At 46.8% G+C, this 13,909-nt stretch overlaps 1 protein-coding gene across 1 annotated transcript in view; it reads right to left on the bottom strand.

Moving 5' to 3' along the window:
• LOC109884347 (lysine-specific demethylase phf2-like) overlaps nt 1-13,909 on the bottom strand; it is a 185,350-nt gene that overhangs the window by 37,043 nt on the left and 134,398 nt on the right. Inside the window, 6 exon segments of the mRNA XM_031831395.1 lie at nt 156-319; nt 1,818-1,936; nt 7,833-7,943; nt 8,671-9,045; nt 11,073-11,162; nt 11,950-12,041. Coding sequence (XP_031687255.1) covers nt 156-319; nt 1,818-1,936; nt 7,833-7,943; nt 8,671-9,045; nt 11,073-11,162; nt 11,950-12,041 — 951 coding nt within the window.

Genomic DNA, 13,909 nt, shown 5'->3' with positions numbered 1-13,909 from the left:
AACAATAGGGGGTAGTGTGTCACCAAGTCCTGAGGTAATGTTCCAGGGCACTCAGGTAAACAATTGCCAACAATCGCAGTATTTGGAGCCACTGAGCTGCCAATTGTGGGGCATTTTACCTGACGGTAATATTTACTTTCAAACAGAAAACTCACAGGATAAGTCTCTCTTTTTCCTCCTGATGGGGAACTCATCAATCTTCAGCTCTCCTTCGTCTGACACGTACTCATACTCGTCTCTCACCGGCTTGGCCTTTTCCTCTTTTAGGTTTTGTAACGAGCTGAACACACTGGAGTTAGTCTGGGGCTTCAGCTTAGAACTGAGAGAGAGAGAAACATACACAGATTAACCCTTTACACTGGTGGGAACTTGACCATTTCCTTCCAGAATAAATATGAAAAGCATAACCATAGAAGCAATTGAAAGGGAACAGTTTCAAGATAATGGGAAAATGATTAGACCAAAGTTGAGGACACAACTATTCAATGGCCCAAGGCTGAATACAAAACACTACACTGTGGATTTTATGTGCATTTTACATTTACTCTACTTTTCTCCACATTCGTTTATAACGAAATCTGAAAATACTCTGGATACACTTAGTATCATCATAAGAATATTCCTGGAAAATGTGGAGAAGGTGCAGCATAAGACAAGAAAATGACAAGGGTTTGAGTGAGCAGACAGACGCACTAGTGTCTACAATTGGAAACATACTTTACGACACAGAGCAGTCTCCTACTAGAAGATGCATTATGAATGAAGATTCTCCGACGAGAATGTGCTTTATGACTCAGAGAACAGTCTCCTACTAGAATGTGCTTTATGACTCAGAGAACAGTCTCCTACTAGAATGTGCTTTATGACTCAGAGAACAGTCTCCTACTAGAATGTGCTTTATGACTCAGAGAAGAGTCTTCATCAAGAATATGCTTTATGACTCAGAGAACAGTCTCCTACTAGAATGTGCTTTATGACTCAGAGAACAGTATCCTACTAGAAGGTGCTTTATGACTCAGAGAAGGGTCTTCAGCAAGAAGGTGCTTTATGACTCAGAGAAGAGTCTTCATCAAGAAGGTGCTTTATGACTCAGAGAAGAGTCTTCATCAAGAATGTGCTTTATGACTCAGAGAAGAGTCTTCATCAAGAATGTGCTTTATGACTCAGAGAAGAGTCTTCATCAAGAATGTGCTTTACGACTCAGAGAAGAGTCTTCATCAAGAATGTGCTTTATGACTCAGAGAAGAGTCTTCATCAAGAATGTGCTTTATGACTCAGAGAAGAGTCTTCATCAAGAATGTGCTTTATGACTCAGAGAAGAGTCTTCATCAAGAAGGTGCTTTATGACTCAGAGAAGAGTCTTCATCAAGAATGTGCTTTATGACTCAGAGAAGAGTCTTCATCAAGAATGTGCTTTATGACTCAGAGAAGAGTCTTCATCAAGAATGTGCTTTATGACTCAGAGAACAGTCTCCTACTAGAAGGTGCTTTATGACTCAGAGAACAGTCTCCATCTAGAAGATGCTTTATGACTCATGAGAAGAGTCTCCAACTAGAAGGTTCTTTATGACTCAGAGAAGAGTCTCACTGTGTTTATTAAGCTCTGATGTCATATATATAGCATGTGACTATAACACCACTGTGTTTATAATCTGCCATTTTGAGTAAAACACTTTACAGGATTATAAGGATGTGAATTCACCTTAACAATGGATAGGTCTCACTCTCTCCGAGGACAGATGCATCTCACACACACACACACACACACACACACACACACAGGTGAGAACCACATTGCTCCAGTATACAGTGCTTACCCTAGTAACTTCTTGTGTGTCATTGAAAAGGCAAACTTGTCTTTGTTGCCCGACAGTGGCGTTCTCTCAAACTTGTGCACTTCAGTTTCCATCTTCAATAAGGAATCTGGTTTACTGTTCTGTAATGGACATGAACAACAAAGATCACTTTATGTCATACACTGGCAGAAGGACAGACAACAAGGTGTAGAACAGGGTGTAGAACAGGGTGTAGAACAGGGTGTAGAACAGGGTGTAGAACAAGGTGTAGAACAGGGTGTAGAACAGGGTGTAGAACAAGGTGTAGAACAGGGTGTAGAACAGGGTGTAGAACAGGGTGTAGAACAAGGTGTAGAACAGGGTGTAGAACAAGGTGTAGAACAGGGTGTAGAACAGGGTGTAGAACAAGGTGTAGAACAGGGTGTAGAACAGGGTGTAGAACAAGGTGTAGAACAGGGTGTAGAACACCTGAACAGGACCATACAATTAAAGCATTACAACATGTCCTGTTAGAATATTTGAGGCCTGCTAAAATAATATACCGAATACTCAAATCAGCAAAAAGGTTAATCAAATCAGAGTAAACGGAATCAAATCTGAATGATTGGAATATTTGGGCTCAGCCCCAGGGTTGATCCTGGTAAGGCTGATGAAGATGTTCTACTCTGAGATGACCCTGATGAGATGACCCTGATGAGATGACCCTGATGAGGTGACCATGATGAGATGACCCTGATGAGGTGACCATGATGAGATGACCCTGATGAGGTGACCCTGATGAGGTGACCCTGATGAAGTGACCCTGATGAGGTGACCCTGATGAGATAACCCTGACGAGATGACCCTGATGAGATGACCCTGATTATATGACCCTGATTATATGACCCTGATGAGATGACCTTCCCTGATGAGATAACCTTGATGAGATGACCCCAATGAGTATCGATCTACTCTGAGATGACCTTGGTATATATGTTTTCTGGTCTGTGATAACCTTAGCATACACTGAGTGTGCTAAACATTAGGAACACCTGCTCTATCCATGACAGACCGACCAGGTGAATCCAGGTGAAATCTGATTCCTTATTGATGTCACCTGTTCAATCCACTTCAATCAGTGTAGATGAAGGGGAGGAGACAGGTTAAAGAAGGATTTATAAGCCTTGAGACAATTGAGACATGGATTGCGTATGTGTGTGCCATTCAGAGGGAGAATGGGCAAGACAATATTTAAGTGCCTTTGAACAGGTTATGCTAGTCGGTGCCAGGTGCATCGGTTGGTGTCAAGAACTGCAACGCTGCTGGGATTTTTAACGCTCAACAGTTTCCCGTGTGTAACAAGAATGGTCCACCACCCAAAGGACATGCAGCCAACTTGACACAAATGTTAAACTTTTTGAAGCTATGTTACAAAAAAAGAGTTATCTATACATTCCAGAACACCATGTGAACAATCTTTGGCATCGTGCTCTATGTTTTGGAAGAGAGCCATCGAAGTAAACACAATAAAGAAGAATTCTAAAACATCCTTAAAAGGACCACAAAAAGTAATAGCACTAATAATTACAGGAGTTTACTTCAGAGTCATTCAATTAAGGGAATTATGCCACATTATATCAGGCAACGTACAATCTGATGGGAGTCCACTTGACAAAAAAGTATCCATCTTTAGTTGCAACCTGGGTGTCATATTCTCCATTACATACACATGTTTCAGTCCCTGAGTCCAGTGAATTAGTTGGAAGCTGTGGTTTGTGGCAATTGACTGTAAACATTTTCTGTGCGATCACTAACAGTACCCTTAACATGCATATTTATTTTTCACCTTCCAGGTTACAAGTTATTACCCTCAATAAAATGAACATTGGTTCCAGTGGTAACTCAATGTCTAGGATTGTCTTACAGAACCCCTGTCACTTTATCCCAGAAGGAATTTGTGTGGTCTCCTATTGGTCAACCACCCCTCCAACATAGTGCTCAAGCTTTTGGAGCAAATTTCTATATCAAGAAAGTTGTTCTAAAGTATGAAATCTTCCCTTTCCAGGCAAACTCCACACTGGGCTGATTTGTGATTTGTGACTACTTTCACATATTTTCTCCGATGATTAATCTTCTATCACCACATTCATTTCTAGATCCCATTTCCCTTTAACATCCTGCGTGTGTTCAGATGTGGTCATCTCTAACCTTTTAGATAACTTAGCCACCTCTTTTTGGATGTTATTTCACCTTACTGTGGAAGGACCTGCAGAGGGCAGGCTGGGCTCACAGATAGCAGCCCAACAAGGTAAACAAAGGCAATTAAGCACAGCTGACGGTACTAATGACATATTCTCTTTCCCCTACAAAAGAGAGTATGGAACCAGCAGATAGGAGGGAAAACTATCTCTGGAGGATGGCCACCAAGAGAGGGGAGCTATCCATTAAGAAGGTGACAAACCCGTGACTTTTGTTGTAGTTTAAATATAATTGTATTGTGTTCCTGTTTCATCTGGAGAAGATGTGTTTTTCCTTGGGAGATTTTCATTGATTATGTTGGAGTGTTTGTGTTGACGAAATTACCTCAATATAGAACTGTGTTCAATCAAGAAAACCTTCTCCTGACTCGTTTATTCCACCTTTCCGCTTTAGAGTGATGCAAAATTGCTTGGTCCGCTCACATTGGTGGAGAATGCGGGCATTAGGTGGACGAGTGACACAAGGATAAGTGAGTAAATCAAAATTCTTCCAGTAGACAGAGGAACCATTCAAGAACGATGGACAACGCCCTACTACAAGAGTTTATCACGGCACAGCAGACAACCATAGAACTCCTGCAACAACAGCTGAGCCGGCGAGAAGAAACCTAGAGTTAAGCCAAGAGCGGCTGCTCACGCCATCTTACCTCGTCTCTCCAAGGAGGATGATAGAGGCCTTCCTCATGACCTTCGAAAGGACGGCCACCTTGGAAGAGTGGCCGCCCACAGAATGGGCGAGCGCATTAGCCCCTCTTTTGACCGGGGTGGCCCAGGAAGCCTATTTTGACCTGGATTCCCGCGAAGCTGCGGACGATGGGCGACTAAAAAATGAGATCCTGTCCCGGTGCCAGCTGACTGCCAGAGATAGAGCCGTAAAGTTCCATCAATGGACCTATACGACTGACCAACCCGTCCGTGCCCAGATCTTCGCACTACTACGACTGACGAAACAGTGGCTGGAACCTGGAAAGGGAGTAGGACATGTAAGAGAACCTCGTAGTGGACAAGATATTGAGGGAATTACCCAGTGACTTAAAGGGTTGTGGGGCAAGCCAACCCGTTGTCAGCCGACGACATAGACCAGGCGGTGGAAACATATCGATCTACAGGGGAGTTGTTAAAAAGTGACAAGGAGGAACAGAAGGATTCTCCAGATCCCGTACCACAACTCACCCCGGCGCGTCCTCACCAAAACGTCCAATCCCCCTTGAGGTGGGAGTAGTCAGCCACCACACAGCAGGGTCGGTGTTATAAATGTCAGTCTCCCGACCATTGTGCCCCACAATGTCCTAGCAAAGACGAGTCCATGGTCACGAGTCCATGGTCCATCACTGCCCATCCCCACACACCCCGGTTTGAGAGGGCAGGATCAACACTGTTGGTTAGCAGAGATAGCCCCAGAGATTCCGGTTCGAGTCGAAGGACAAGATGTGGTAGCCATTCTCGACTCGGGAAGTATGGTTACGTTAGTAGAGGAGTGGATGGTGACCTCCGCAACACTGCTACCAGACAAAGTAGCCGTATCCTGTATCCATGGGGACACCCACTATTACCCCACCGTGAATCTGTCTATTCTCACTCCGAAAGGAAGGTGTACAGTCAGGGCAGGGAAAGTACCCAAGCGAAGACACCTGCGAAGGGTTATACACGACGCAGGAAGGAACGAGCAACCAGGCGCTAAGGGATATATTTGAAGCTGCATCCGAGGTGGGAACCTGGAAGGGATTCTCCTCGGTCACCACTAGCGGGGATGGGGAACAACCTCCACACCCCTCTACCAAGGTCGACCTGCCCCAGGAATTAAAGGGACAGTTCGGCACCTCGCAGCATAGAGACCCAGACCTAAGGGAGGCCATGGTGAAGGTGATCGACGAGAGGAACGTCAATGGATCAGGTGAACCCCGTCTTCCTTACTATGCAATCAGGCGGGGTCTCTTATATTGGGTCGTGTAACAAAGGGGGGGAAAACCAGGAATTACTAATGGTGCCTACACCATACAGGGATACAGTCCTACAGTTAGCCCATTCCCACGTCCTAGGAGGACACCTGGCACGGGACAAGACTATCGACAGACTCATGCAGAGATTCTATTGGCCCCGTGTCACCTGGGATGTGGCCAGGTATTGTAGGACGTGTGATCAACGTCAGCGTACAGCTCTACGGCCACACCTATGTAACCCTTTGATTCCTCTACCCATCATAGAGACCCCCTTTGAATGCATAGCTATGGACCTCGTGGGACCCCTCCCAAACTCCGCCAGAGGACACGAGTCATCCTAGTGGCCGTAGATTACACTACCAAGTTCCCAGAGGTCATACCCCTGCGTAACATGTCGTCAAAGGGAATTGCCAAGGAATTGTTCATGATGTTCTCTCGGGTGGGCCCTCCCAAGACGATTTTAACTGATCAGGAAACCCCGTTCATGTCCCGGTTGATGATGGACGGTTATCAGGCTCAACAGATATGTACAAGCATATTCCACCCTCAAACAGACGGGTTGTGTGAACGCTTGAACAAAACGATTAAAAGCATGTTGAGAAGAGTGGTGTCCCGAGACAGATTCTTCTCCCACACTTAAGGCTTGCCCTGCGAGAAGTACCCCAGTCATCCACTGGATTCTCTCCGTTTCAATTGCTCTATGGCAGACCCTGTCGAGGGATCCTCGACTTAGCCAAGAAGACCTGGGAGACCCAACCATGCCCCTTTCGATCCACAATAGAACATGTTACCCTGATGAGAGACCGCCTGTCGGCAGTGTGGCCCATAGTAAAAGAGCATATGGAGAAGGCACAAAGGACCCAAGGCCGGGCCTATGATAAGTCTGCGACATCCGTGAGTTCACCGTGGGAGAGAAAGTGTTGGTGCTCGTGCCCACGGCCGAACACCGCTTGCTGGCACAGTGGAGGGGCCCCTACGAGGTAATGAAAAGAGTCTCACCGGTCAATTACCTCATCAAGCCACCTGACAGGAGGAAGAAAATCCAACTCTATCACATAAACCTGTTGAAGACGTACCATGGAAGAGAGGAGGTGGCTTTGATAGCCCTGGAGGGCAAAGGAAAAGAGGAGGCTCTACCACAGGTGCGCCTGGGCCAAACTCTCCTACCGGAGCAGTCAAGACAGCTAGACAAGCTGATTATGGACTTCGGTTGGCCCAGGTTCTAGAAGCTCTAAACAGTCCAGCCTGTTGGCGGGGCCTAGGTTCTAGAAGCTCAAAACAGTTCAGCCTGTTTGTTTAGCTGATCTATAGTGAGTTAAATACATGTTTCTGTTGGACCTCAGCTTCTCAGCTTTAATTGAACAGAACCACTTACATACTTGTTTTAAAAAGCTTGAATCTGCTTTCTCTTTCTGTTGAAGCATCATTATCATGTCTACATTGGTGTTTTTAAAGCATGCCTAGACAGCTTCGACTCAAACTATTTTGAAACTTATATTATATTAACCTTTCATATTCTGTATGTTATATTAACCTTTACTATTCCCATCTTACCTAAATTAACTTCTTTATATTTTTGGTCTGCAGCTTCCCTTATATTTACAACTCTAAATGTACTGTACCTTACCTAATTGAAACGGTTCTGTTCTGTACCTTACCTAACTGACTGTTCTGTTCCTTACCAAATTGAAACTGTTCTGTTCCTTACCAAATTGAAACTGTTCTGTTCCTTACCAAATTGAAACTGTTCTGTTCTGTACCCAACTGAAACTGTACTGTACCTTACCTAACTGAAACTGTTCTGTAACGTACCTAACTGAAACTGTTCCTTACCCAACTGAAACTGTTCTGTACTGTACCTTATATTTCCACTTGGCCTCCGCCTGTTTCTTGTTCTGTTCTCGGATCTCAATCTTCTCCAAATCGTTCTGCTTACAGGTCCCCGACATACTCAGGATGTTGTTAGCCACCTGGGGGAGCAGGGAGCAGCTGTTGGAGAAATGCCTGCACACCCTCCAAGAGGAGGGTTGACCACCCCTGATGTAGAGGTGTAGAGCACGACTGGTCCAGTCATGTTATTCATGGTCAAGGTTGCCTTGCCCCTCTTGGGCTGATCCATCTTGACCGACACGTAAATAATGGTTAAAGGGACATTTCTAAAAATGTTCAACTTCATCTCCAGCACCACCCCCAACATCAACATACAGGGTTTTTCTTTATTTGTACTATTTTCTACATTGTAGAAAGCAAAGCTGTCATCAATGCAAAGGGTGGCTATTTGAAGAATCTAAAATACACTTTGATTCGTTTAACAATTTTTTGGTTACTACATGATTCCATGTGTTATTTCATAGTTTTGATGTCTTCACTATTATTCTACGATGTAGAAAAATAGTAAAAATAAAGAAAAACCCTTGAATGAGTAGATGTTCTGAAACTTTTGATCGGTAGTGTATGTGGAAAACGTTTTATAGTAAAAAAAGATAAAGAAAGATGTGTTTTTAAATTACATCATCGGACGAATACTAAACAATTACTAGACATTTATCTTCCTTTTACTAGAAAACATAAACAGACTAGATTTTCACATATGATAATATTGGAGTGGTGCTGGAGATGACGAAGTTGAAAAATGTTTAAGTTTCCCTTTAAACGGGGTATTAGAAGTGAATAAGTTGTGGTTGTTATTGCTCTCACCTTGCCCCCCATCTTGCCCTTCTTGGGTTGGTCCATCTTGCTGAGGATGTCCTTAGCGTGAGACTCCAGAGCTGCCAGGCTGGAGGGCTTCGATGGAGGAGGAGGAGGGGGAGGGGGGACCTCCTTCTCTTTCTTTCCTTTCTTGTTCCCTCCCTCCTTCACTTTGGGGACCTTGGGAGGTTTGGGGGCCTTGGGCATCTTCGGTGGCTTGGGTGGCTTGGAGGCCTTCTTCCTAGCTGGTTTTTCCCGGAGGGGAGGGGAGGGAGAGGGGACGCTGGAGGGGGAAGCAGGGTCCTCAGGCTCTGATGGGGCAGCAGGGGGTTCCTCCACTGGAGCCTTGCTGCTCAAATCACTCTTAATGGCTTTAGCCGCATTCTGAACAACAACAACACAATGACATGGTAATTTATCCAAAAATACTCACTTTTCTACTTTCACTCTGAACCATGACCACAGTCTGAGCTGTCACTCTGAACCATGACCACAGTCTGAGCTGTCACTCTGAACCATGACAACAGTCTGAGCTGTCACTCTGAACCATGACAACAGTCTGAGCTGTCACTCTGAACCATGACAACAGTCTGAGCTATGAGTTCATAGGACAGTTAGTAACAGATAACCTAGTTCACTACAACACCCATGATGCAGTTGAAACAGTTGAAGTCGGAAATGTATATACACCTTAGCCAAATACATTTAAACTCAGTTTTTCACAATTCCTGACATTTAATCCTAGTAAATATTCCCTGTCTTAGGTCAGTTAGGATCACCACTTTATTTGAAGAATGTGAAATGACAGAATAATAGTAGAGAATGATTTAAGCTTTTATTTCTTTCATCACATTCCCAGTGGGTCAGAAGTTTACATACACTCAATTAGTATTTGGTAGCATTGCCTTTAAATTGTTTAACTTGGGTCAAATGTTTCAGGTAGCCTTCCACAAGCTTCCCACAATAAGTTGGGTGAATTATGTCCCATTCCTCCAGAGCTGGTGTAACTGAGTCAGGTTTGTAGGCCTCCTTGCTCGCACACGCTTTTTCAGTTCTGCCCACACATTTTCTATAGGATTGAGGTCAGGGCTTTGTGATGGCCACTCCAATACTTTGACTTTGTTGTCCTTAAGCAATTTTGCCACAACTTTGGAAGTATGCTTGGGGTCATTGTCCATTTGGAAGACCCATTTGTGACCAAGCTTTAACTTCCTGACTTACTGATGTCTTGAGATGTTGCTTTAATATATACACGTCATTTTCCGACCTCATGATGACATCTATTTTGTGAAGTGCACCAGTCCCTCCTGCAGCAAAGCACCCACACAACATGATGCTGCCACTGTGCTTCACGGTTGGGATGGTGTTCTTAAGCTTGCAAGCCTCCCCCTTTTTCCTCCAAACATAACGATTGTCATTATGGCCAAAAATATATATTTTTGTTTCATCAAACCAGAGGAAGTTTCTCCAAAAAGTACAATCTTTGTCCCCATGTGCAGTTGCAAACCGTAGTCTGGCTTTTTATGGCGGTTTTGGAGCAGTGGCTTCTTCCTTGCTGAGCGGCCTTTCAGGTTAAATCGAGATAGGACTAGTTTTACTGTGGATATAGATACTTTTGTACCTGTTTCCTCCAGCATCTTAACAAGGTACTTTGCTGCTGTTCTGGGATTGATTTGCACTTTTCGCACCAAAGTACATTAGTCTCTAGGAGACAGAACGTGTCTCCTTCCTGAGAGGTATGATGGCTGTGTGGTCCCATGGTGTTTATACTTACTACTACGTACTATTGTTTGTACAGATGAACGTAGTGCCTTCAGGCATTTGGAAATTGCTCCCAAGGATGAACCAGACTTACGGAGATTTTTTCTGAGGTCTTGGCTGATTTCTTTTGATTTTCCCATGATGTCAAGCAAAGAGGCACTGAGTTTGAAGGTAGTGCTTGAAATACATCCACAGGTACACCTCCAATTGACTCAAATTAAGACATCAGAAGCTTCTAAAGCCATGACATCATGTTCTGGAATTTTCCAAGCTGTTTAAAGGCACAGTCAACTTAGTGTGTAAACTTCTGACTCACTGGAATTGTGATACAGTGAATTACAAGTGAAATAATCTGTCTGTAAGCAATTGTTGGAAAAATGACTTGTGTCATGCACAAAGTAGATGTCCTAACCGACTTGCCAAAACTATAGTTTGTTAACAAGAAATTTGTGGAGTGGTTGAAAAATAAGTTTGAATGACTCCAACCTAAGTGTATGTAAACTTCCGACTTCAACTGTATAGGTTATGTCTGTACTGTTAATGTCAGATTTTCTCTACGTATCTCTCAACTACAACAGGCCATTGGGATACCTGACCAGTAGAATAGATCAGGACAGGGCAAGGTGGCATTGAGCAGGGTAGGGTCATACCTCTGAGATCCTGATCTCCTTGGCCAGGTCCTTGATGAGCTGAGTGGGCTTCATGTTCTCTGGAAGTTCATCCTCGTGTTCTAACAGAGCCTGGAGGAGAGACCCAGTACATCAAACACAGTCAACAGAGCCTGGAGGAGAGACCCAGTACATCAAACACAGTCAACAGAGCCTGGAGGAGAGACCCAGTACATGAAACACAGTCAACAGAGCCTGGAGGAGAGACCCAGTACATGAAACACAGTCAACAGAGCCTGGAGGAGAGACCCAGTACATCAAACACAGTCAACAGAGCCTGGAGGAGAGACCCAGTACATGAAACACAGTCAACAGAGCCTGGAGGAGAGACCCAGTACATGAAACACAGTCAACAGAGCCTGGAGGAGAGACCCAGTACATGAAACACAGTCAGCAGAGCCTGGAGGAGAGACCCAGTACATGAAACACAGTCAGCAGAGCCTGGAGGAGAGACCCAGTACATGAAACACAGTCAGCAGAGCCTGGAGGAGAGACCCAGTACATGAAACACAGTCAACAGAGCCTGGAGGAGAGACCCAGTACATGAAACACAGTCAACAGAGCCTGGAGGAGAGACCCAGTACATGAAACACAGTCAACAGAGCCTGGAGGAGAGACCCAGTACATGAAACACAGTCAACAGAGCCTGGAGGAGAGACCCAGTACATGAAACACAGTCAACAGAGCGATAGTAGCTGTAGTAGCAGCTGACATTGGTAGACAGGACAACACAAGCCTGTGTGACACTAACTCTCTAAAGACTGTGGAAAGAAAGAAGGACAACGGGACATATTGTCCATTATAAAGGTGGGATTTAGGGAGTACAGGTGGAACTGATGGGTGAGGTAACAAACGTTACCTGTTTCTTGGTCCAAGCTCTAAAAGCTCCGTTGATGATCTTAGCTCCGTGGACCAGGTAGGCAGCTGGTTGCTTGTTGGACTTGTGTAAACCTGCAACAAGAGAGAATATCGTTAGACAGCTCTCTCTTGGTAAACAGGTCATTTGACCTCAAAGGGACAAACTGTTCAAATAAAGGTTCAATTAATTGGATTCTGTTCATTCACTATGAGAACATTGATTGAGTTGTAGACTCATTTTTTCATAAATGCCTCTTTCTACTGTAAGACAGCGGCTCCCTCTAGCCTAACAGCTGTCAGTAAACTAATTAACCAATCAAAACACATCACGTTTCAGAGCCCGGTCACCATACATTTCGTACACAGACAGCAGGGAAATCTAAATCTCTGTTGAAACTGAATCTGGTTGACAGAAAACATCTGATTAGACCAGTAAACTCCTGGAAGATGTTACTGCAAGCTGAAGGCTGTTTAAATCAGACACATGCGCTCCCCCCCCTCCCCCCTCCTAAGCCTCCCTCCATCTCTCCCAGACACATGCCTCTCCTTCCTTCCCTTCCTGCCTCCCTCCCAGCCTGCCTGCCTGCCTCCCTCCCTCCCGGACATATACCTCTCCCTCCCTCCCTCCCTCCCTCCCTCCCTCCCTCCCTCCCTCCCTCCCTCCCTCCCTCCCTCCATCTCTCCCAGACATATGCCTCTCCCTCCCTCCCTCCATCTCTCCCAGACATATGCCTCTCCCTCCCTCCCTCCCTCCCTCCCTCCCTCCCTCCCTCCCTCCCTCCCTCCCTCCCTCCCTCCCTCCCTCCCTCCCTCCCTCCCTCCCAGCCTGCCTGCCTCCCTCCCTGCCTCCCTCCCTCCACCTCTCCCGGACATATACCTCTCCCTCCCTCCCTCCCTCCCTCCCTCCCTCCCTCCCTCCCTCCCTCCATCTCTCCCAGACATATGCCTCTCCCTCCCTCCCTCCATCTCTCCCAGACATATGCCTCTCCCTCCCTCCCTCCCTCCCTCCCAGCCTGCCTCCCTCCCTGCCTCCCTCCATCCACCTCTCCCAGACATATGCCTCGCCCTCCCTCCCAGCCTGCCTGCCTCCCTCTCTCCCAGCCTGCCTGCCTCTCGCCCTCCCAGCTTCCCTCCCTACCTCCATCCATCTCTCCCAGACATATGACTCTCCCTCCCCCTCCCTCCCAGCCTGCCTGCCTCCCTCTCTCCCAGCCTGCCTGCCTCTCGCCCTCCCAGCCTGCCTCCCTCCCTCCCTCCATCCATCTCTCCCAGACATATGACTCTCCCTCCCCCTCTCTCCCAGCCTGCCTGCCTGCCTCTCGCCCTCCCAGCCTCCCTCCCTCCCTCCCTCCATCCATCTCTCCCAGACATATGACTCTCCCTCCCCCAGCCTGCCTGCCTCTCGCCCTCCCAGCCTCCCTCCCTCTCGCCCTCCCAGCCTGCCTCCCTCCCTCCCTCCATCCATCTCTCCCAGACATATGCCTCTCCCTCCCCCTCCCTCCCAGCCTGCCTGCCTCTCGCCCTCCCAGCCTGACTGCCTCTCGCCCTCCCAGCCTCCCTCCCTCCCTCCATCCATCTCTCCCAGACATATGACTCTCCCTCCCCCAGCCTGCCTGCCTCTCGCCCTCCCAGCCTCCCTCCCTCTCGCCCTCCCAGCCTGCCACCCTCCCTCCCTCCATCCATCTCTCCCAGACATATGCCTCTCCCTCCCCCTCCCTCCCAGCCTGCCTGCCTCTCGCCCTCCCAGCCTGCCTGCCTCTCGCCCTCCCAGCCTCCCTCCCTCCCTCCATCCATCTCTCCCAGACATATGCCTCTCCCTCCCCCTCCCTCCCAGCCTGCCTGCCTCTCGCCCTCCCAGCCTGCCTCCCTCCCTCCCTCCCTCCATCCATCTCTCCCAGACATATGCCTCCCCCACCCACCAGAAAAGAGTTACAGGTCTGTACACTGCTCTATTCGCAGGG

This window comes from Oncorhynchus kisutch, linkage group LG1 (assembly GCF_002021735.2).
Source record: "Oncorhynchus kisutch isolate 150728-3 linkage group LG1, Okis_V2, whole genome shotgun sequence".
Taxonomy (NCBI): domain Eukaryota; kingdom Metazoa; phylum Chordata; class Actinopteri; order Salmoniformes; family Salmonidae; genus Oncorhynchus; species Oncorhynchus kisutch.
The sequence above is the reverse complement of the archived record's forward strand: the minus strand, read 5'-3'. Positions and strand labels throughout refer to the sequence as shown.